Here is a 23,337-nt window from a genome sequence, read left to right as displayed (position 1 = left end):
TGGGCCAGAGGGCGCCTGGGGGGGGGGGGGATCCATATGACCAGTGGACCTGCGTTCACAGTGGGTTGTCAGCAGTGTGTGCAGCTGCATGGCTGCCATTCTGGCTGTGGCAATGGTATTCTGTGCCTGTCCACCCCAATCTCACGGCCCACCTCCTGGCCAACCCTGCTATTCTCCCCGGCCCTGACAGAAGCCCTCCGGCCAGCGGCAGAATTGTCAGCAAGCTATGGTGATGGACATTCTCCGTACCCCCTCACTCCCTCAGCAGCCACGACGCAGGTTTCACGATTTTGAAAAGCACAAGTGAACTGCGCCGTTGGGAACTTGGCACATCGGAGGTGGAGAATCGCGGTAGCCCCGGAGAATTCCGGGTCAGGCCTGCTAATGATATGCAAATGGTGTCTACGGCATGTGCGTTCCAGACTGCATTGATGCCGCTGTCGATGTGTCGGAGAATTGTGATTTGGCGTCAAATTGGTGTCAGCCACGATTTTGCCGTCGGAACCTATTCTCCACCAATCGTGCTTCCCGATTTCAACGGCAGCCAACGGAGAATGCTGCCTCACAACTAAGAAGCCTGCGGGTGGGAATTCCTCAACCAACTTGGAGGCTTCGTGTTCAGCAGGGAAAATGATGGGGGATCCAGCAGAAATGCTAACTGGGGTGCTGACTATGGAGTTTTAAAAGCAGTTTGAAAAACATTTTAAGAGGCAATGGAGCGTGATGGTCGATATTCTCCATACGTGGATTGAGGTGGCACTGGGTCCTATTCATGAGAAGTTGCAGAGGACTTTAGAAGCTGTAAAAGAGCATGGTGAGGTGGTGAAAGGGATGGAGGGGGCTTTGTCGAAGCTCAGCGACCAACTTGTCTCACTGAGATCCCGGTGGTGGCAGAGAAGAATATGAACCTGGAGAATTACTCAAGGAATCAAAACCTCAGGGTCATGGGGTTGCCAGAGGATGTGGAGGGGCTGAACCCAACTGCGTACCTTTTGCGGATGTTTGGTAAGGTGGTGGGGAGTGCGTACTGGCACCCCCTCCTCTGTTGGATTGGGTTCATCGAACATTCCGGCAGAAGCCTCGGTGAATGAGCCAGCACGAGCGGCAATAGCCAGATTCCACAGCTTACAGGAGAAGGAGAAATCCTGAAGTGGGCCAAGGAGAACCATAACCTGAGATGATATATCAGATGTTCATGTAGAACTGGTGAAGAAGCAGGCGCCCTTTAATAAGGCCAAAGCGGCTTTATCGAAGAGTAGAGTGAGATTTGGAGTGGTGTTTCCGGCGAGGTTACATGTTACCTTTGGGTCAAAAGACCATTGCTTCGATACTGTGGAAGAGGCAGAAGGTTTTGTTACAAGCATGGACTGGGGTCATGTTAAACAGGCTTTGAGTGTACTTGTTATGGTTGTTTAAAGGAAGAGGTTTGGGGGTATTTTGTATGTATTTGTTGTTATTGCTTTGTTTTTTGGTTTGAGATGCAGTTGTATTGCTTAAGTTGTATGGTGGGGGATATGAGGCTAACTGTTTTGTCGGACATTGTTTAAGGCAGGACATCTTTTTTCCTGAAAATATGTGGCTCCCGATGGGATCTTGCTCTTGATAGGGGTGTTGAATTTTGTTGTTGTTTGTAGCCAGGATGGGTAGGGATATTTCTTTCTCTTTTTATTCGGTCCTGGGGAAGAGCTACCTCGCTAGCATTAAAGTTTTAGCTAGTGGGCAGGAGTGAGGTAGGGAGAGGGGCTGCGTCTTGTTGAACCTGTTTTTGTGGTTCAGTGAGCTAGCATTTTTGTTTCGGTGGGGGTTGAATAGAAGGGAGTATTGTTCTTTGGAATGTGATCAACAAGGATGTTTGGGTGGTGTTTGATTTAGGGTAGTTTTCTGACTGTGACCATGGGATTTTCTTTGTTTCATTTGTGGGTTGGTTTGGCAGCTACTTTGAGCAGGCCTTGGGCCTACATCCTCTGGGCAGGTGCTTGTTAATCCTTTAGGGTGGAAATGGCTAACTCCGGGTTAAGTGGGGTGGGAGACCCCAGGTTCAGTTGGTCACCTTGGAACGTAAGGGGATTGGTGGGCCCAATAAGGTCGAGAGTTTTCTCTCACCGAAAAATTTGAGTTCAGGTCCCTCCAGATAAGGAATTTTGTGTGGGTGACTTTCCCAACATTTCCCAGGCACCGCAGGTGTCACTGTTGGAAATGATACTTTTGCTGGCGGGATTGGAAGAGGGTAGCACGTCTGGTATTTCTGGGCGAATTATGTCTGAGGACTCTGATTTGGCGGATGGAGTGAAGGCGAAGTGGGAGAGGGAGCTAGGGCCTATAGTGGATGATGAGATGTGGAATGAGGCCCTGTACAGGGTAGCCATGATGTGGAGATGCCGGCGTTGGACTGGGGTGAGCACAGTAAGAAGTCTTACAACACCAGGTTAAAGTCCAACAGGTTTGTTTCAAACACGAGCTTTCGGAGCACGGCTCCTTCACCTGAAGAAGGAGCCGTGCTCCGAAAGCTCGTGTTTGAAACAAACCTGTTGGACTTTAACCTGGTGTTGTAAGACTTCTTACTGTACAGGGTAAACTTCACATCTTCTTGTGCGTCGCTTGGTCTAATCCAGTTTAAATTGGTGCACAAGACGCATGTGACCAAAACTAGGTTGAGTGTTTTTTTTCCGGAAGACAGGTGGGAGCGGTGATCCGGCAGGTTGGCCAATCACACACACACATGTTCTGGTCTTCCTCAAGCTGGTAAGCTTTTGGGTTTTCTTCTTCAACACCATGTCGGTGATTCTGAATATTGAACTGGAACCTTGTCCACTGGTAGCCATTTTCGGAGTGTCAGACCGCCCAGAGCTGCAGAAGGGAGTGAAGGCAGATGTCCTTGCCTTTGCCTAGCTGATTGCCTGGAGGCGAGTTCTGCTGGGGTCGAAGTCTTCATCACCGCCCAGTACCAAGATATGGGTGACCTAATAGAATTCTTGTACCTGGAGAAAGTCAAGTAAACCGTTAGAGGGTCGGTTGAAGCGTTCTACCAACCAGAGGTGTCAGCCATTCATTACCTACTTCAAGGAATTTGCCACCGTTAGTTGTTGGGAAGGAGGCAGGACGCAGGGGGTGTAGGACGCAGGACGCCGGGGGGGGGCGATGGTTGGGGTTTAGTTTATTTTGTTTGTTTTTTCGGTTGTCTTTTTTTTTACCTTAGTGGATAGGGTGGGTAGCATTGGTCGGGGTTTTTGTTCTGTTGGTTTTTGTGTATTTTCTGCAGTGGGTTTTGTTGTAAAATATATTGGAAAATTGGAAAATCTTTAATAACATTTTTTTACAGAAGGGCATCAGAACAGAGTGCATAAATGTGATTAGCAATGTTTGTTTAAGTAGAGGTTAAATGCCAACATTGGGCGGGATTTTTCAGCCGTTCCCGCCGGTGGGGTGTTCTGGTCACGACGGCGGCGCCACCCTGTTTGAACAACAGGAAACCTCGCTGACGGCAGAGGGAGCGGAAGGTCCCCCTGCTAGCCAATGGCGGGCCACCTCTTCCGTCGCAGCACACACCGTTGTGGGGATGGAAAACCCTGCCCAGACTAACCAGTACATGAATTTTTATGTACTCTGGGCTGGATTCAAACTCAAAGAAAGTTTACAAAAATCAAATGAATAAATGCCATGAAAATTAATTTTACGGTAAACAATTTTTATTCATTCATTGTTTTTCAGATTCAAACTAGTAGAACTGTTCATGAAAAATTAATGCGGCTCTTACCAGCTGGAGAACAGCAATTACTTCACAATGCCCAGGTTTTTGAGCCCTTTGCTGGGCTGAATCCAGTTCAATATAATCCTTACACTGAGGTTCGTTACTTTTTGCCTCTTATTTTCAAGAAGTCATTTTGTATATTATCTGTACAACATGGATTTATTGCATTTTCTAGCCACTGTGGAAAGCTGCTGTCGCCCAATATGAACGTTCAATAGCTCCTTCCGAGCAGAAGGTTGCAAGTAAACTGAAAGTTTCTATTGTGGAGGTACAAGATAATCCCCAACAGGTAATATAGATAGTCTTGCATGTTCTGTTGCAAACTTCCTAATCAAATGAATCAGAAACCTATCAAGACCATATTTTCAAACATTACATATATGGAAATTTACAACTCTAAAAACAGGCCGTTCAGCCTCATCAGTCAGTGCCAGTGTTTATCCTTTACAAGCAAATGGTCCAATTTTCCTTCCCTGGTCTTGCATCCTTTCAATCCCTTTTATTTTATTTACCTACTCCAGCTAACCTTGATTTTGTAAATTTTTTCTGCCTTAGCCACTATCCCTCATACCCCAAATATCTGAGGAACGTGTAGAACCTGAATGGGAGAGAAGACAGGAACACACGGTAGGGTAGAAATGAACGACTGGTTTATTATGTTGTACACAAAACTACGAAAGACTAAGGGCGCGACTCTCCGCTCCCCACGCCGGGTGGGAGAATCGCGGGAGGGCCGGGTGACTCATTTCGCGCCCCCCGCTTGGAAGAATCGCCGCTCGCCGTTACACGACGGCGGCAACCACACCTGGTCGCTGCTGTCTTGAACATGGGCGCCAAAGGCCCGTTTGAAGCTTGTGGGGGCGGAGAGGGGAGTGAGCACCATGGCCGTGCTCGGGAGGGGACTGGCCCGCGATTGGTGCCCACTGATCGTCGGGCCGGCGTCTCAAAGTGACGCACTCTTTCCCCTCCGCCGCCCCGCAAGACGTGGCGGCTTGATCTTGCGGGGCGGCGGAGGGAAGACGGCCACCGCGCATGCGCGGGTTTGAGCCGCCGTGACGTCAGCCGCGCATGCGCGGGTTGGAGCCGGCCAACCTGCGCATGCTCAGCTGACGTCACATGGGTGCCGCCGTCGCGTCATTCTCGGTGCGCCGCCTTGACGCTTGCGTCAAGGCCCGGCGGCCGAGAATAACGGAGCGCCGCTCCTAGCCCCCCAGGTGGGGGTGAATACGGTGAGAGGATCGGCCTCCGAGGCCGTCGTGAAACTCGGCCGAGTTCACGACGGCCTTCCCGATTTTTCCCGGGAGCGGAGAATTTCGCCCTAAGGGCGGGATTCTCCGTTCTGAGGCTAAATACCGGCACAAACAGAGAATCTGCAGGAGGTACACGACAGGAAAATCATCACGAACCCCTCACCGAGTCCGGTACAGGTGAGGGTCTAGCACTGGCGCCGCTTGAAACTCCCACGGATCGTGCTCAAAATGACTGGAGAATGGCCACGCATGCGCAGGTGCTGACGACCTGCAACGGTCGCGCTGTAAAACATGGTGTTGGCTGTGCTCTAATGCTAACCCGCCAACCGCGGCCCCACAGCCCCTTCCCTGGCCACCCCCCACCAGTCTCCCCAGCCCTAGCAGAAGCCCCCTTGGCCAGCGGCACAGATCTCAGATCAGTGTGGTGGCGCTGGACACTGTCTGCAGTTGGCACGCCAGGTCCCTGACTGCTGGGACCACACATGACCTACTCTGTCGGGAATTCGTCGCATCGGGGGCGGAGCATCACAGATTGGCCGGCCAGTGACCTGCCACCGCTGTTGAAACAGCGCGCGTCACGATGACGCCGGTTTGGAGGGGACGGAGCATGGAAGACTGAAGTCAAACCGGCAGCAGCCCTGATTCCGGTGTCGCAATCCATACTCCGCCCGATCGCCGATCACGATTTCGGCATCAGGCTATGGAGAATCCAGCCCATTAACTCCTCTCCCTGAAGGGCCACCTTCCCTGACCGGCATCCAGGGGCACCTCAATCCCGCCCCCGCCGTGTCCCGAATTCTCCGCCCCTGAGATTTGGCATGGGCGGGAATCGCGCCACGCCGGTCGGCGGGCCCCCCGCGCTGATTCCCTGACCCGCGATGGGCCGAAGTCCCGCCGCTGACGGGCCTCTCCAGCCGGCGTTGATTAAACCACCTACCTGACCAGAGGGATTGGCGGTGTGGGCGGGCTCCGGGGGGTGCCCCCACGGTGGCCTGGCCCGCGATCGGGGCCCACCGATCGGCGGGCGGGCCTGTGTCGTGGGGGCACTCTTTTATTCCGCCGCCGCCATGGTCTTCACCATGGCGGAGGCGGAAGAGACCCCCTCCCCTGCGCATGCGCCGGTATGACGTCAGCAGCCGCTGACGTTCAGGCGCATGCACGGACTTACACCGGCCGGGGAAGACCTTTCGGCCCGGCTGGCGTGGCGCCAAAGGCCGTTCACGCCAGCCGGCGGAGTGGGAACCACCCCGGCGCGGGCCTAGCCCCTCAATGAGAGGGCTTGGCCCCTAAAGGTGCGGAGGGCCGGCCCTTCGCCGGAGTGGTTCACACCACTCCAACACGCCGGGACCCCCCGCCCCGCCGGGTATGGGAGAATCCCGGCCCAGGTCAGGGTTTTTATACGGTTTGGTTTTCCTTTGTTAAGGGGAAACCCCGCCCCCAATTACCAGGGGAGTTCATACTCAGCTGTGTAAGGGGGAAATCAAATGGTGCACAGTCCTTGGCACCCAAGGGGTTATAACAGGAATTATAAAGAGATCTTGGAGTACAAATACATCAATCACAGAAAGTTGCACTGCAGGTCCGCAAGGCCATAAAAAGGCAAATTAAGCACTAGATTTTAGTTGTAGAGGAATAGAATTGAAACGTAGGGAAGTTATGATGTGTGCAGTTCTGGTCATCATATTATAAAAAGGATATTGTTATGATTTCTGTCCAGACTGTGAAGCTTTTAAAAAAGATACTTGAATTTCCAGTGACTGACCTGAAAGTCCACATGAAAAAAAACTCGAGCAATATTTACTGTCACTGTTTTTGTAGGCAACTTCTAACTACAGAACGGTTTCTTCCTTTAACTTTGAAAAGGACTGAAAATCTCTCACTGCAGTTAAATATCACGCTGCCCTGTGAGTGGACACTTTATTCCCCACCAGTCCAAAGCTTTTCTGAGCTCCTGAAGGCTTGCTTTCTTTCTTTTCCTTTCCCGGCTGGGTATTTCTTAATCCTAGAACTGATTTTCACTGTGAGGGTTATACTGGAGATTTCTCCCCGCTAGCCCAAACTAGTTGAAGATTCCAGCCCTGTACAAATTGCCACAAACTCAGTCTCTTTAATGTGAGCTGTGTTCTGCATTTTTAAGTTAGCATTTTCTCTGCATCAGGTGCAGGATTGGCTGCTTTTGAGCACAAACCAACGGCCGTGCTGCACCCGAAAAGCTGCTCACTGTGCGCAGCGTGGCCGACAAAAGCCAGGAGACTCCGCTCACGAGATCTACCCGGCTTACAACTCCTCGCGAGATTCAATGCGATCTCGCAAGACGTTGCGATGTGAATCCCACAATAGGCTGGATCACCTTTTGGCAAATCTGCATATTAGAGTGAGTAAACCTCAGTTTAATGTGCAGGTTCCTGAGGTACTTGAGGCTTTGGGATTCAACCCCTTCACCCCGACCCCATCAGAGACCTCGGGTGACTGCTGTTCAGCACTGGTCTCCACAAATGGGGGATGGGTAGCCCCCAGCTACATGTCTTTTGGTCAGGGTGGTGCTCTGGCACTGCGGTTCCACCTGGGCACCTGGCAATGCCAGTTTTTAATATTTTTTTATTCGTTCATGGGATGTGGGCATCACCTAATTGCCCTTGAAGGGGGCAGTTAAGAGTCAACCACATTGCTGTGTGGGTCTAGAGTCACATGTAGGCCAGACCAAGTAAGGACAGCAGATTTCCTTTCCTAAAGGACATTAGTGAACTCGATGGTTTTTACGACTTTTAATTCCATTTTGTTTATTAAATTCAAATTTCACCATCTGCAGTTGGTGGGATTTGAACCTGGGACCCGGGAGCAGTACTCCGGGTTTTTGGATTACTAGTCCAGTGACAATACCTCTACGGCACTGCCTCCCTATAAAATAGTCACCAGAAGAAACTCCTTTCAGAAGAAACTCCTTTATCTCAAGAGTGATGAGAGTGTGGAATTGAAACAAATAGTATAAATGCATTTAAGGGAAAACTAGATAAGCATGCGAGGGAGAAGAGAATAGAGGGTTACTATGATAGATTTAGTTGAGACAATGTTGTATAAATTCCAGCATGGACTGATTCGGCTGAACAACTTGTTTGTTTATATATCCACTGTAATCCCAATGTAATCTGTGAAAATCAGTTTCTATTTTTTTACTTCCATCTCTGACATTTAATCATTCTTAACAATCTCTCATTCTAGATTGTTCAATCATGAGAATCTCTGTTTCTGCCTACCTTGACACATTCTGTACCATCATATCATCGTTTTAAACATTTCTTGCCTCATAGTTTGTGTTTTTCTGTCAGAAGTATTCACAATGTTTCTGCTCTTTTGTTGTATATGTATTTCCCTCATCCCAGGCAGCATCGTAATAAATCCAGTTGTACCCTCTTTAAACCCGCAATATCTTACCTATAGTTTGGAGTCCAATACTATACACTGTACTCTAACAAGTTTTATATCTCAATCACTTCTGGATTTACCTCCGAACTGATACTCTTCTTGAATAAAGACCAATACAAGGTGCCTATTAAATATCTCCACCATTGTCTGATCTACCCTTCTCTTGGGAAGGTGTTGGGCTGGATTCTCGTCAGCCCAACGCCGTAATCGGGCGTTGGTTCGGCGATTCTCCGGGCTCCTAAAATTGGCGTCACTGTAGAGTACGCCGCGCCGCCGGGGGGCCATTGCCAGAGCCCCGCTCAGCAGTCCTCCGCTCATGACCTGCCGAGTTCCTGATGGCGTGGAACTAACCACCTATTGCCGGTTGGGTTGCTCGCGTGGCGGCTGCGGACTCAGCCTGCGGCCGCCCGAGTCGGGTGTGGGTGGATCGGAGACCAGAGGGGGCCATATAGGCGGCCAGCGATTTAATGTGCGGGGGTTGAGGCTCGGGCTGCGGCCGATCGGGGGTCTCTATCTTCGGTGTGGTTCCGTGGTCCGAGGCCGCCATGGAGAACGGCACAGCCGCTGCAGGCCACTGCTGTGCGCATGCGCGGCCTCTGACCCGGAAGTGGGGGGCCCGTATCTGCAGCAAAAAGTTACGAGATTCACTCCGGGTCCCTGCTAGCGCCCTGCAGGGCTATGAATTCATTGAACTTACCTGCAGGAATTTCAGTAGTAAAACTCCACTGTTTTTACGCCGACATGGGGACATAGTCTCAATTTTGGAGAATCCAGCCCCTTGTCTTGTTTTTAACAATTCTCTTTACTGCTGTGCTTGTTGAATACTCAACCATGTTCCTTACTATCTTCAGAAATTATTCCCTCACTCTCCCTCTTATCATTTAAAACAAATCTGTTAATTTGTATCTTATTTTATTCCCCTTTCGTTTCCATTATTTTTATTGTACTCCTTTTATAGATCCTCTTCTTCAATTTAAGTTGGTAGCTAACCACTTTTTGTTCCTTCCTAGTTGGAATTTAAAGCTTGTCATGTGTTTACTACTGCCAAGTTACCTGGACACATTTAGCTTAGTTACTCCATCTATGAGTGGATAGTCAACATGCCCCCAGACAATAATATTGTTTTTCATGTTCATCTTCCGAAGCTGTCTGCCGATTTGCGCTTCCATTTCATTCCCATGATTTGGAGGTCTGCAACAATCTGGCCGTCAACTGTAAGAAATCTGTATGCACCCATTTGTTGTTCACATCCACCCTCTTTTAGCTGTGCATTACCGTTTTTTACTAATATTACCACTCTTCCTCCTTCCTCATTATTTTTATCCCCACCTAAATATATTTTACCTCAATGTTTATTTTTCATTCTGACCATTTGCTGAAAGGTTTCTGTTAGTGCAATTAAGATGCAATTAGTGAGATCATGTTGTAAAATAATTGCTTTCAGTTTCTCCAGTTCGTTTCCATATTTCATGAATTGCAATATATGAACTTTAACTTTACTTTGCTTTTTTGAACATTATCTCTTGATTTTTGTTGTCTTAACTTCAATCCTTCCATCAGTGATATCCAAACTATTTGATTTTAATTGGCAACCCTCTCAACCCTTCCTCAATTTTTTTTTTGCATGACCATATTATTGTACTGTATAAATGTAATTATGCATACCACCGATGTTGCATCACTTCAGAGTATTATAGAAAATAGAAAATAAAAATTATTTCAGAACCATCAAAGTATTTCTACCTTAGTCATTACTAGGCTGTTCTTTCATGTGCTTTTTCGAAGAAATATTTTTCTTTCAAGCTCTTGCAGGCATTTCAAAAGTACAAGGAACTAGTCAAACGGCCCAGCATCAGTAAGGAACTACTTTCAGAACGTGAAATGTTGTTAGCAAAACTTGCAGAATACATTAAAGGTAATGTTTGCACAAGCATTTCTGAAAATGTAACATATTTAAGAACTTAGTGATATAAATTTTAGACCAAATAGTCATTGAGTAAAAAATGCTTCTCTTCAAAGAATTTTGTCGTTTATTGATGTTTTTTTTAAAATGAATTAGGTATTCATGCTGATTTTGAGAGTCGGCGGCGTGGTGTTCCCGGAGAACTGTCAGGCCCACTTTCAGGCAAGAATCTTCCTGAGGTTGTCAATAATATTGTTTGGGTTAGACAACTGGAACTAAAGGTTAGTGTTTAAGTAATAAATGGTTTCCTCTTCGACAACATGTTAGACTTAAAAATAATGAAGTTTGCAATATGAAGGAGAAAGGAATTTACCATATATTGTTACCCTTCACAATCATGTGCCATGCCATTTCAACACTTTGAGAGAGGCAGCAGTATTCTTGCACCGAAATAAGCTGATTTGAAACTTATGTGCATTCCTCCACATCTACCACAGTTATAAGCTGCAAATAGTTTGTTTTGGCAGAAACATGAATATTTGGATAGCCACTCAGGACATTTATAACAGTCAATGTTAACTTTTTTTTTAAACATTGCCACTAGCTCACTGTTGATCTGTGGATCTAAAGTTGCTTATGGTATGACAGTGGAGATTTTGGCTTGATGTTGCTCTCTTGCTTTTCCCCAATCTATTAGTGGCTAATTGAGAAAAATATATATTATTTAACCACAGGATAACCCTGGTGACCTATTTCTTGCAGCTGTTGGACAGTTAACCACTCCATCATAATTTGATTCCCTTGTCTTTGTCTCAATTCTTGAAATCTCACTTCCTGAGTCCCGACTTGCTTCTCAACCCTAAACCTCTCCTTGACTTTTCTAACCAACAGTGCATACTGCTTTGGAAAAGGACAAAATAATATAAGTTAGGCTGGTAGGATGCTTTGAATTCCATTTGATGTTCTTCAGTAGGTTTTTTTATTTGTTGTTTTTGTCGAATAGACACGTTTTGTGGTTTACCTTGGACTTTACTATATATAATGTTGTATTATAACAATTTAGGAAATGAAAGTTGACCACAAATGTAATTTCTGTTTCAGGGTACAAATTATATAATCTATTTATTGTTTGTATGTTGAGGAATGGAAACAAACAGATAGTCCCTTATTTTTGGAACCAATAATATTAAATTGGAATTATTTGAATGAAGGAAACTAATTGTCAAATGCGAGATCACACAGCTTATTGCTTGAACTTCAGCAGTTTCTTCATCCTATTTTCATTTTGTGGCATTTTTCTTGACTTGGGGATTTTAACTTCCCCAACAATGAATGGGACTCATGTAGTGTTGGAGGTGTAGATGGAGCAGAATTTGTAAGGAGCATCCAGGAGAGTTTTTTAGAGCAGTATGTAAGTAGTCCAACTCGGGAAGGGGCCATACTGGACCTGGTATTGGGGAATGATCCCGGCCAGGTGGTTGAAGTTTCAGTCGGTGATTACTTTGGGAATAGCGATCACAATTCTGTAAGTTTTAGAATACTCATGGACAAAGATGAGAGTGGTCCTAAAGGAAGAGTGCTAAATTGGGGAAAGGCCAAGTTTAACAAAATTCGGCAGGAGCTAGGGAATGTGGATTGGGAGCAGCTGTTTAAGGGTAAATTCACATTTGAAATGTGGGAGTCTTTTAAGGAAAGGTTGATTAGAGTGCAGGACAGACATGCCCCTGTGAAAATTAGAGATAGAAATAGCAAGATTAGGGAACCATGGATGACGGTTGGAATTGTGAGACTAGCTAAGATGAAAAAGGAAGCATACATAAGATCGAGGCGACTCAAAACTGATGAAGCTTTGGAGGAAAAGTAGGACAAATCTCAAACGCGCAATAAAGAGGGCTAAAAGGGGTCATGAAATATCTTTGGTTAAGGAAAACCCCAAAGCCTTTTATTCGTATATAAGGAGCAAGAGGGTAACTAGAGAAAGGATTGGCCCACTTAAAGACAAAAGAGGGAATTTATGCGTGGAGTCAGAGGAAATGGGTGAGATTCTTAATGAGTACTTTGCATCAGTATTCACCAAGGAGAGGGACATGACGGATGTTGAGGCTAGGGATGGATGTTTAAATACTCTAGGTCATGTCGGCATAAGGAATTGGGAGGTTTTGGGTATTCTAAAAGGCATTAAGGTGGACAAGTCCCCAGGACCAGATGGGATCTATCCCAGGTTACTGAGGGAAACGAGGGACGAAATAGCTGGGGCCTTAACAGATATCTTTGCAGCATCCTTGAGCACGGGTGATGTCCCAGAGGACTGGAGAATTGCTAATGTTGTCCCTTTGTTTAAGAAGGGTAGCAGGGATAATCCAGGGAATTATAGACCTGTGAGCTCGACGTCAGTGGTAGGCAAAGTGTTGGAGAAGATACTGAGGGACAGGATCTATTCACATTTGGAAGAAAATAGACTTATCAGTAATAGGCAGCATGGTTTTGTGCAGGGAAGGTCATGTCTTACAAACCTAATAGAATTCATTGAGGAAGTGACAAAGTTAATTGATGAGGGAAGGGCTGTAGATGTCATATACATGGACTTCAGTAAGGCATTTGATAAAGTTTCCCATGGCAGGTTGATGGAAAAAGTGAAGTTGTATGGGGTTCAGGGTGTACTAGCTAGATGGATAAAGAACTGGCTGGGCAACAGGAGACAGAGCGTAGTGGTGGAAGGTGACTAGTGGTGTTGCACAGGGATCCGTGCTCGGACCACTGTTGTTTGTGATATACATAAATGATCTGGACGAAGGTATAGGTGGTCTGATGAGCAAGTTTGCAGATGATACTAAGATTGGTGGAGTTGCAGATAGCGAGGAGGACTGTCAGAGAATACAGCAAAATATAGATAGATTGGATAGTTGGGCAGAGAAATGGCAGATGGACTTCAATCCAGGCAAATGCGAGGTGATGCATTTTGGAAGGTCTAATTCAAGAGCGGACTATATGGTCAATGGAAGAGTCCTGGGAAAAATTGATGTACAGAGAGATCTGGGAGTTCAGGTCCATTGTACCCTGAAGGTGGCAACGCAGGTCGATAGAGTGGTCAAGGAGGCATACAGCATGCTTGCCTTCATCGGACGGGGTATTGAGTACAAGAATCGAAAGGTCATGTTACAGTCGTATAGGACTTTGGTTAGGCCACATTTGGAATACTGTGTGCAGTTCTGGTCGCCACATTACCAGAAGGATGTGGATGTTTTAGAGAGGGTGCAGAGGAGGTTCACCATGAAGTTGCCTGGTGTGGAGGGTGCTAGCTATGAAGAAAGATTGAGTAGATTAGGATTGTTTCCGTTGGAAAGACAGAGGTTGAGAGGGGACCTGATTGAGGTCTACAAAATTATGAGAGGTATGGACAGGGTGGATAGCAACAAGCTTTTTCCAAGAGTGGGGGTGTCAATTACAAGGGGTCACGATTTCAAGTTAAGAGGGGGAAAGTTTAAGGGAGATGTGCGTGGAAAGTTTTTTACGCAGAGGGTGGTGGGTGCCTGGAACGCTTTGCCAGCGGAGGTGGTAGAGGCGGGCACGACAGCATAATTTAAGATGCATCTGGACAGATATATGAACGGGCGGGGAACAGAGGGAAGTAGATCCTTGGAAAATAGGCAACAGGTTTAGATAAAGGATCTGGATCGGCGCAGCCTGGGAGGGCCGAAGGGCCTGTTCCTGTGCTGTAATTTTCTTTGTTCTTTGTTTTGTTCTTATGAATCAGCAATTGCAGGCAATGAGGGAAAAATAAGTTCCAAAATTTTGTTGGGACAACACGGATGAAGTCGACATTGTTTAAATCTATATATCTGTATATGTTGTAGAGATAGCATAATGGCAGAATACATTGGTGCTCCAGGGCACTGTGATACAAAAGGTTATATGTTACTTCAGGCTTCTAATCCTCTTGTAATTGAATTCCTGAGTTATGCTTGAGAGAGGAAACTTTGTGAATGAGTAATTGAGAACTGCTTTCAGATGCCACCATAATAACATTGAAAAATACCTCAAATCAAGTTACCTACATGTTCTTCTGGCGTGGAGTGGGTCTTGTGCAAGAGAAGTAAAGGGACGAAGAGGAAATTTAAATAAGGGAAGAAGAAAGAGAAACTGTATTGACTATATTAATTTTGCATCTTCATTTTAGGCAGAAGATACTGTAAAGATTGCTGAGGCTTTGCTGAATGACCTGTCAGGATTTCAGTCGTTTTGGCAAAATTGCAAAGAACTTCTGGACCAGTTGAGAACTTATGAACAAGAGCAGTTTGATGACTGGTCTAGGGACATACAATCATCTGTATCGGATCCCACAGCTGGCATCAGGTATAATTGTCTTGTACACTGAAAATTAGGGTGCACAGAAGAGAATGACAAAAAAGTCTTCATTTTTGCCAGCAATAACTAAACTTCCACAATCAAATTTTATTGTTGCTCGTAAGCGTAATGGTGGTCTCCGCTGTTTTACCATAATTCAAATGTACCTGTTGTTTCTCAAAGATCTGACAGGAAATACAGGAATGCTATGCAGGACAAACACAAACATTGATTCTTTGGGCCAAATGGTCTGCTTCCAACTTGTAACTTACATGTATTTTTGTGCAAATGTACAAGTTCTAGGCGTCCTGGTACACCCAGGTGTTATACTGGCAGTGAGTTTATGCTGTGAATGGTCTGAATGTAACAGCAATTTGTAATTAGAATAATAGTATTGGAATTTTTTTTTGCTCATTGAAGATAAATTCCACAAATGGCAGATTCACCATTACTAATATCATGAGAATGTCACTTTAAGAACTGTTTGTCTGCTCATGTTACTGCAGTAATGTCAGAATGTGGGTGGAGCTGAGCTCTGGCGCTGCTTTTTAGTTTCACTTTGAGAAAAGTTTGGGTGTGTCTATTTTTTTGATTTTGTTTTAGTGTTGGAGCTGGAGCCAGCCAGAGAAGGTGTAATGTTGTTCTCTCTGCCATGTAAAGACTATCTCTTGATTGTTTGATGAATTCAGAGTGTTAACTGCACTCAGTAGTGAATTTAAACCTGATGTGCTTCTGTTAAAAGTTTTTTTAATGTCTTATTGATGTTAATAGGAAAGTAAGGATTACTTAGTGTTGTATTCTTTGGGGGTTGTATTTGAATTGATGGCTGCTGAGATGTTCACTATATGTTTTAAAAAGGTTAACTGGAGTTCATAGAATAAACATTGTTTTGCTTAAAAAAATGCTTGTCGATTTCTGCTATACCACACCTGTAGAGTGGGCCATGTGCTCCCTATACCACAATCTAGGAAACGTTGTGGGTCAGGTGAACACCATGATACACTTTGGGGTTCTCTAAACCCTGGCCCATAACACTAAGCATGTTGTAAAAGTTTAGTTATAAAGTTATCCTCTCTCTTTTTGTTTTAAATATACTGATATTCATCACTGTTAAATTTTGACAAATCATAAGTTAACTCCACTTTACCAGACAGTGCAGAGAGCTCCTTTATTAACAAACAACGGTTTGCATACGTTTGTATAATCAGTGACATGTTGGTATAATTTGCTGTAGTTTGCAGGCCAATGGTCGAGTTATAGAATTGGATCACTCAGATGGGAAGCTGAAAATACATTACTCAGACCGCCTAGTTTCATTGTTGAGAGAAGTGCGCCAGCTTTCTGCTCTGGGGTTTGCTATTCCTGCAACAATCCAGCAAACGGCAATTACAGCACAGAAGTTCTACAGACAGGCAATTATTCTCAAACAAGTTAGTATTATTTTAACAAAAGCAAAATAGTGTGAATGCTGGAAATCTGAAATAAGAAACAGAAAATGCTGGACATGTTCAACAGGGCAGGCAGGATCTGTAGAGAGAGATCAGTGTTGCTGTTTCAGGTCAAGGTTCTGTCTTGAGCATTTCCAGCATCTTCTGTTTGCAATGTTTATAGTTTGTTTGACTCCACATCCTGCACCCTTGTCGATCATATTTTATTTCTTTTCCCTGCTCTTTTGTTAACATTTGAATGAAGTGGAGTCAATTATGGAGTGAAAGTTCAAGTCTCAATATTAAATATGTTTCCATTTTCATTGCCAGGTTGCTCACTTTTACAATACTATCGATCAGCAGATGATTCCCAGCCAGAGACCTATGATGTTAAGCTCTGCTTTATCGTTTGAACAGCTAATAAAGGTAAGTCAATTTGGGTCCAAAAAATTTGGCATTTCCTTTATACTTTCCCTATCTGATTAGAGGAACCATCTGTTCTGTATTATGACTTTTCAAAAAGTTTTTCCAGGTAGCCTGACATCTAAACCCATAAACATCAAGGACTGTATTTTTACCAGGGGCAAAAACAGATGTGGCTTGATGTCAACATTAGCAGCATCGGCCGGTATGCCAGTTTTCCGTCAGTGTTCATAGAATCCCTACAGTAAGAAGGAGGCCATTTGGCCCATTGAGGCTGCACCGACTTTCTGAAAAAGTACCCTACCTACGCCCACAACCCCGCCCCATCCCCGTAACCCAGTCACCCCACCCAACCTTTTTAGACACTAATTGCCCATGGCCAAAATACCTAACCTGCGCATCATAAAAACATAAGAACGAGGAGCAGGAGTAGGTCATCTTGCCCCTCAAGCCTGCTCCAACATTCAATAAGATTATGGCGGATCTTTTTGTGGACTCAGCTGCACTTACCCACCCGCTCATAACCCTTAATTCCTTGACTTTTCAAAAATCTATCTATCCATTTTGGTTGGAATAACAGAAAAATGGACTATTATTTAAATGTTAAAAAATTGCAGCATGGTGCAGAGGGACACGGGTGTCCTTGTGCATGAATTACAAATAGTTGGTTTGCAGGTGCAGCAAGTAATTAAGAAGGTAAATAGAATTTGCCCTTCACTGCTGGAGGGATGGTGTTTAAAAGCAGGGAGGTTATGTTGCAGCTGTATAGGGTGCTGGTGAGGCCACACCTGGAGTACTGTGTACAGTTTTGATCTGCTTACTTGAGAAAAAGATGTATGGCACTGGAGGGAATGCAGAGGAGATTCACTAGGTTGATTCCAGAGTTGAGAGGATTGGTTTATGAGGATAGACTGAGTAGACTGGGACTATACTCACTGGAATTTGCTGTACAAAAATCCAATGAAGTAGCCTCAACTGCTTCGCTGGGCAGCGAATTCCAAAGATTTGCAACACTTTGGGTGAAGAAGTTCCTCCTCAACTCAGTCCTAAATCTGCTCCCCCTTATTTTGAAGCTATGCCCCCTAGTTCTAGTTTCACTGCCAGTGGAAACAACCCCCCTGCTTCTATCTATCTTCTAAATTCCAATGACTATAGTCCCAGTCTACTCAGTCTATCCTCATAAACCAATCCTCGCAACTCTGGAATTAACCTAGTGAATATCCTCTGCATTCCCTCCAGTGCCATACATCTTTTTCTCAAGTAAGCAGATCAAAACTGTACACAGTACTCCAGGTGTGGCCCCACCAGCACCCTATACAGCTGCAACATAACCTCCCTGCTTTTTAACATCATCCCTCTAGCAGTGAAGGACAAATTCTATTTACCTTCTTAATTATTTGCTGCACCTGCAAACCAACTATTTGTAATTCATGCACAAGGACACCCGTGTCCCTCTGCACCATGCTGCAATTTTGTACCATTTAAATAATAGTCCATTTTGCTGTTATTCCAACCAAAATGGATTACTTCACATTTACCAACATTGTACTCCATCTGCCAGACCCTTGCCCACTCACTTAAACTATCCAAATCCCACTGCAGGCTTTCAGTGTCCTGTGCAAACTTGACTTTACTACTCATCTTCGTGTTCTCTGCAAACTTTGATACATTGCACTTGGTTTCCAACTCCAGATCATCTATGTACATCGTAACAATTGCGGACCCAACACTGATCCCTGAGGCACACCATTAGCCAATGATCGCCAACTAGAAAAGCATCCATTTATCCCCACTCTTTCTGTCAGTTAACCAACCCTACTTATCCATGCTACTACTTTACCCACAACACCATGCGCCTTTATCTTATGCAACAGTCTTTTGTATGGCATCTTGTTGAATGCTTCCTGGAAATGCAGATACACCACATTCACCGGTCCCCCGTTATCCACCGCACTCATAAAGTCCTCTAAGAATTCCAATATATTTCTTAAACATGACCTACCTTCCATGCTGCGTCTGGCAAATGGGACAATTTCTAGCCAGATGCCTTGCTATTTCTTCCTTGATGGTTGATTCAAGCATTTTCCCCACTACACACGTTAAGCTAACCGGCCTATAATTACCCGTCTTTTGTCCACCTCGTCACATTTGCTGTTTTCCAATCTGCCGGAACCGCCCCAGGTCCAGCGAATTTTGGTAAATTATCAGAAACGCATTTGCTATTTCCCCCACCATCTCTTTTGGTACCCGGGGATGCATTCCATCAGGACCAGGAGACTTGTCTACCTTTAGCCCCATTAGCTTGCCCAACACTATATCCTTAGTGATAATGACTGTTTTAGTTCCTCACCTGTCATAGCCTCCTTGCCATCAATTATTGGCATGTTATTTGTGTCTTCCACTGTGAAGACTGACACAAAATACCTGTTCAATGCCTCAGCCATTTCTACGTTTCCCACTATGAAATCCCCTTTCTCATCTTTTTAAGTACTAATGCTTACCTTTGCAAACTTTGGACTGTGGGAGAAGAACGGAGCGCCCGAAGGAAACCCATGCCGGCATGGGGAGAACATGCAAACTTCACACAGACAGTCAACGAAGATCGGAATCGAACCTGGGTCTCCGGCACAGTGAGGTAGCAGTGCTAAGCATTGCATTTGCTACTGGCAAACTTCTTCAGTCGGGGGAAGTTGGCCCCAAGAACCTGCCTGGTTAGCAAATGAGTCCAATTAGGATAGATTAAAAAGCTTATTAAGAACTTGTTATATGACCTGCCTAAGATTTTGAGGGAAGTGCATGGGTTGTACACTGGGTCATGAGCAGACTGGGGGCATAGATGCGGACCAGGTGACTAATGCCCTATGTGTGAGAGCTGGATGGTATATTCAATTCCATACAGATGAAGCCTTGCAGGTACACAGGACAGTGCATTTTGCCTCCATCAATTTCCCCCAGTGGAGATCACCCACGTAGCCATCAAGGCATCTAGTGACTGATGAGTGAGGGTCATCAACATGAAGGGCTTTATTCCCTCAGTGTTCAACTGGTCTATGATACAGATAGAGCTCCCTCATTCATTCCATGTTTCAAGCTACAAAATTACCTTTTAGAGGACAAGTGATATCTCTTGAAGAGATGATTGCTAACTGGTTTGTTATTCTCCAAGATGGCGTCACAGTGGTACTACTATAAAAGACATCTAATCATGCAGCACATTGGCACAGTGGTTAGCACTGCTGTCTCACAGCATGAGGGACCCGGGTTCAATTCTGGCCTTGGGAGACTGTGTGGAGTTTGTGCATTCTCCCCTTGTCTGCGTGGGTTTCCTCGGGGTGCTCCAGTTTCCTCCCACAGTCCAAATATGTGCAGGTTAGGTGGATAGCCCATGTTAAATTGTGCCTTAGTGTGAAAAGATGTACAGGTTAGGTGGGGTCACGGGAATAGGGTGGGTGATGGCCTAGGTAGGCTGCTCTTTCAGGGGGTTGGTACAGACTCGATGGGCTGAATGGCCTCATTCTGCACTGTAGGGATTCTATCATCACAAGGACCAGCTTCGAGCAGGCCAATTGGCTTCTGAAGACGTGATCTCTTGCTGAGACTGACGTCCAGCAGCATATTCTTGCAAGTTCCATGCAGATTGTAGTGGTCTGCTGCATGCTCCACAACATGGCCACCCAGAAATGTATGAACCTTGAAGAGGGTGGAGCCCCTGAATTACACAGCTCATTGAAAGAAGAGGAGGAGTTTGATGTGGAATAGGACGAGGAAATTTCCGAACATTGATATTCCCTGGCTGCTCAGGGAGGTGGTTGCACCCAGCGCACGACTTGAGGGACTTGTCATGATGCCATTGGCATCAGGAATTATCTGAATCAGGCATGTTTCAGCTGAGTTATTCTTACCCAGGGGGCTAGTATGGTCTCCAACTCATCTTGAATTGACTGTGGGAGCACTTCCTGTGGGAGATTCAGCCTGGAATAGATCCACTCCTGCTGTCAATGAATGATGCACCTCTGTCGACAAGAGCAGTATCCCCATTAAAGGATTCTTGCTCCCCTTCACCACTTCATTCCTTTTTTCTTGTCCCACTATTAAAAATGGAAGCTCATGGGCTGGATTCTCCACCGGCGGGATCCTCCGTTGCGCTAGCAGCACACTGCCGCCTATGGATTTCCCAACAGCGTTGGGGCGTCCACAATGGGAAACCCCATTGGCCAGCTGCTGGGATGGAGAATCCCGCTGCCGGCGGGAGCACACCGCACCAGAAAAGGGGAATGCTGGGATGGAGAATCCGGCCCCATATAATAATAATAATCTTTATTGTTACAAGTATATATGTTTGGCATCATGTGTCAATATTTACATTGTGTTGAAAACTAAAACAAAATGCACAGTTACAGGGGAGTCCAGAACCAGGAGCGGGATTCTCCGATCCCCCGGCGATTGGGGCCCACCGATCCCCGGGTGGGCCTGTGCGATGGCCGGTGCGAAGGTGAACCCCCCCTGCGCAGGCGCGGGGATGACGTCAGCAGCCGCAGATGCTCCCGCGCATGCACGGACCTGCGCCGGCCGGCAAAATCCCTTCGGCCCCCGGCTGGCGTGGCGCCAAAGGCCTTCCACACCGGCCGGCGGGGCGCAAACCACTCCAGCGCCGGCCTAGCCCCTGAAGGTGTTCCGCACCTTTGGGCAGCCCGATGCCGGAGTGGTTCACGCCACTCCGTCCCGCCGGGACCCCCCGCCCCGCCGGGTACGGGAGAATCCCGCCCCAGATGTCGCAGTCTAAGGATACGGGCTAAACCATTTAGGACTGAGATGAGGATAAATTTCTACACCCAGAAAGTGGTGAACCTGTGGAGTTCTCTACCAGTTGAGAAGCAGTTGAGGCAAAAACATTGGGCGGAATTCTCCGACCACCCGCCAGGTCGGAGAATCGGCGTGGCGCCGCGCGAGTCGCGCCAGGCCGCCCCGACGCTGGGCTTCAATTCTCCACAGTGCGGAGAATTGGCGCCGTCTTGGTTGGCACGGCTCTGGTCGGGGTATGTGCCGACTCTCTGGCCCCGGGCCGGCGCGTCGATTTTCCGGCCCAGAAAATCACACTGAGTCCCGCCGGCGCCATTGTAACATCCTCCGTGTCAGCGGGACCTTGTCCTTGAAGAGGCCTGGGGTTACCCATGGGGAGGGGGTCCGATCCCAGGAGGGGCTTCCGTAGTGGCCTGGACTGTGATCGGGGCCCACCGATCGGCGGGCTGGCCTCTGTGCCCCCCGGCCTCCTTTCCTCCGCGCCGGCTCCTGTCACCCTGTGCCATTTGGTGTGGGGGCCGCCGCGGGGAAGAAGGTCACTGCGCATGCGCTAGTTGGCGCCGGCCCAACTGCGCATGCGAGGACCCTGCGGCCCCGAGTTCAGGTCGGGATCGGCAGCTAGGGCGACGGAAGCTGCTCCAGCGTTGTCCTAGCCCCCTGTGCGCTGGAGAATGGGGCCCCGCAATGGGCGACGATGCCAGAGGAAAACACTCCCGTTTTACTCCGGCGTCGGCATTTATGCGCCGCCGCTTTTACACGGCGCCAAAGCCCGGCGCGCGTAAATTACGCGGCGCCGCTCCTAGCCTCCCGGGGGCGGGAGAATAGGGGGCTGGGAGCGGCCTCCGACGCCGGAGAGAAACACTTTGGTTTTCACTCCGGCTTCGGGACTTTGTCTCCCGATGGGATAATTGTGCCCTTGGCTTTTTAGCAAAGCCTTAAAGGGGGATATGGATGTAGAGATATTTATCAAAATCTTATATTCAATGCAAATTATGCATCTATTGAGCCGAATGCATGTTAATTTGTCTCAAGTTTCATATTCAACCTGTGTAATCATATCATAGAAGTTACAGTGCAGAAGGAGGCCTTTCAGCCCATCGAGTCTGCATCGGCTCTTGGAAAGAGCACCCTACCCAAGGTCAACACGTCCCCCTATCCCAATAACCCAGTAACCCCACCCAACACTAAGGGCAATTTTGGACACTAAGGGCAATTTATCATGGCCAATCTACCTAACCTGCACATCTTTGGACTGTGGGAGGAAACCGGAGCACCTGGAGGAAACCTACGCACACACGGGGAGGATGTGCAGACTCCGCACAGACAGTGGCCCAAGCCGGAATCGAATCTGGGACCTTGGAGCTGTGAACCCATTGTGCTATCCACAATGCTACCGTGGTTCAAATCCTACCATAGTAGCTGGAGACTTTAAATTCAGTCAATTATCAACATCATGCTGACCAGGCATTGACCAGAATGGAACTGAAATGCTGTGGTTACAAGAGCAGGCCAGAGGCTGGAAATCAACTTCCCTGAATGAGTGCAGCTCCAGCAACATTCAAGCTTGACACCATCCAGGACAAAGCAGTCTGCTTGATTAGCACCCCATCCAGCACCTAAGCATTCACTCCCTCCACCACTGACCCACAGTGGCAGCAGTGTGCACCATCCACAAGATGCACTGCAGCAGCTCACCAAAGCTCCTTCAACAGCATCTTCCAACCTGCAATCTCTACTAGAAGCTCAAGAGCTATAGATGCATGGGACTTTGCCACTTGCAAGTTTCCCTCCAAACCACACATCATCCTGATTTGAAACTATTTTGCCATTCCAACATTGTTGCCTCAGCACTGTGGGTGTACTTATGCAACATGGATTGTAATGGTTTAAGAAGATGGCTCACCACCACCTCCTCAAGGTAATTGGAGATGAGCAGTAAATGCTGGCCAAGCCAGCGACATCTACATTCCATGAATGAATTAATTTTTAAAAATGTAATAAATCTGTAATAAAATGCTA

At 46.7% G+C, this 23,337-nt stretch overlaps 1 protein-coding gene across 2 annotated transcripts in view; it reads left to right on the top strand.

Moving 5' to 3' along the window:
- The window catches only part of LOC119977114 (cytoplasmic dynein 2 heavy chain 1), a 734,352-nt gene that overhangs the window by 50,698 nt on the left and 660,317 nt on the right, over positions 1 to 23,337 (top strand). For both annotated transcript variants that reach the window (XM_038817726.1, XM_038817724.1), the window contains exons 7-13: positions 3,709 to 3,843; positions 3,924 to 4,037; positions 10,225 to 10,336; positions 10,481 to 10,605; positions 14,502 to 14,677; positions 15,903 to 16,098; positions 16,426 to 16,521. In XM_038817726.1, the coding sequence (XP_038673654.1) occupies positions 3,709 to 3,843; positions 3,924 to 4,037; positions 10,225 to 10,336; positions 10,481 to 10,605; positions 14,502 to 14,677; positions 15,903 to 16,098; positions 16,426 to 16,521 (954 nt within the window). The remainder of the gene's footprint in view (positions 1 to 3,708; positions 3,844 to 3,923; positions 4,038 to 10,224; positions 10,337 to 10,480; positions 10,606 to 14,501; positions 14,678 to 15,902; positions 16,099 to 16,425; positions 16,522 to 23,337) is intronic.

Source organism: Scyliorhinus canicula, chromosome 14 (genome assembly GCF_902713615.1).
Source record: "Scyliorhinus canicula chromosome 14, sScyCan1.1, whole genome shotgun sequence".
Lineage (NCBI taxonomy): Eukaryota > Metazoa > Chordata > Chondrichthyes > Carcharhiniformes > Scyliorhinidae > Scyliorhinus > Scyliorhinus canicula.
The sequence above is the reverse complement of the archived record's forward strand: the minus strand, read 5'-3'. Positions and strand labels throughout refer to the sequence as shown.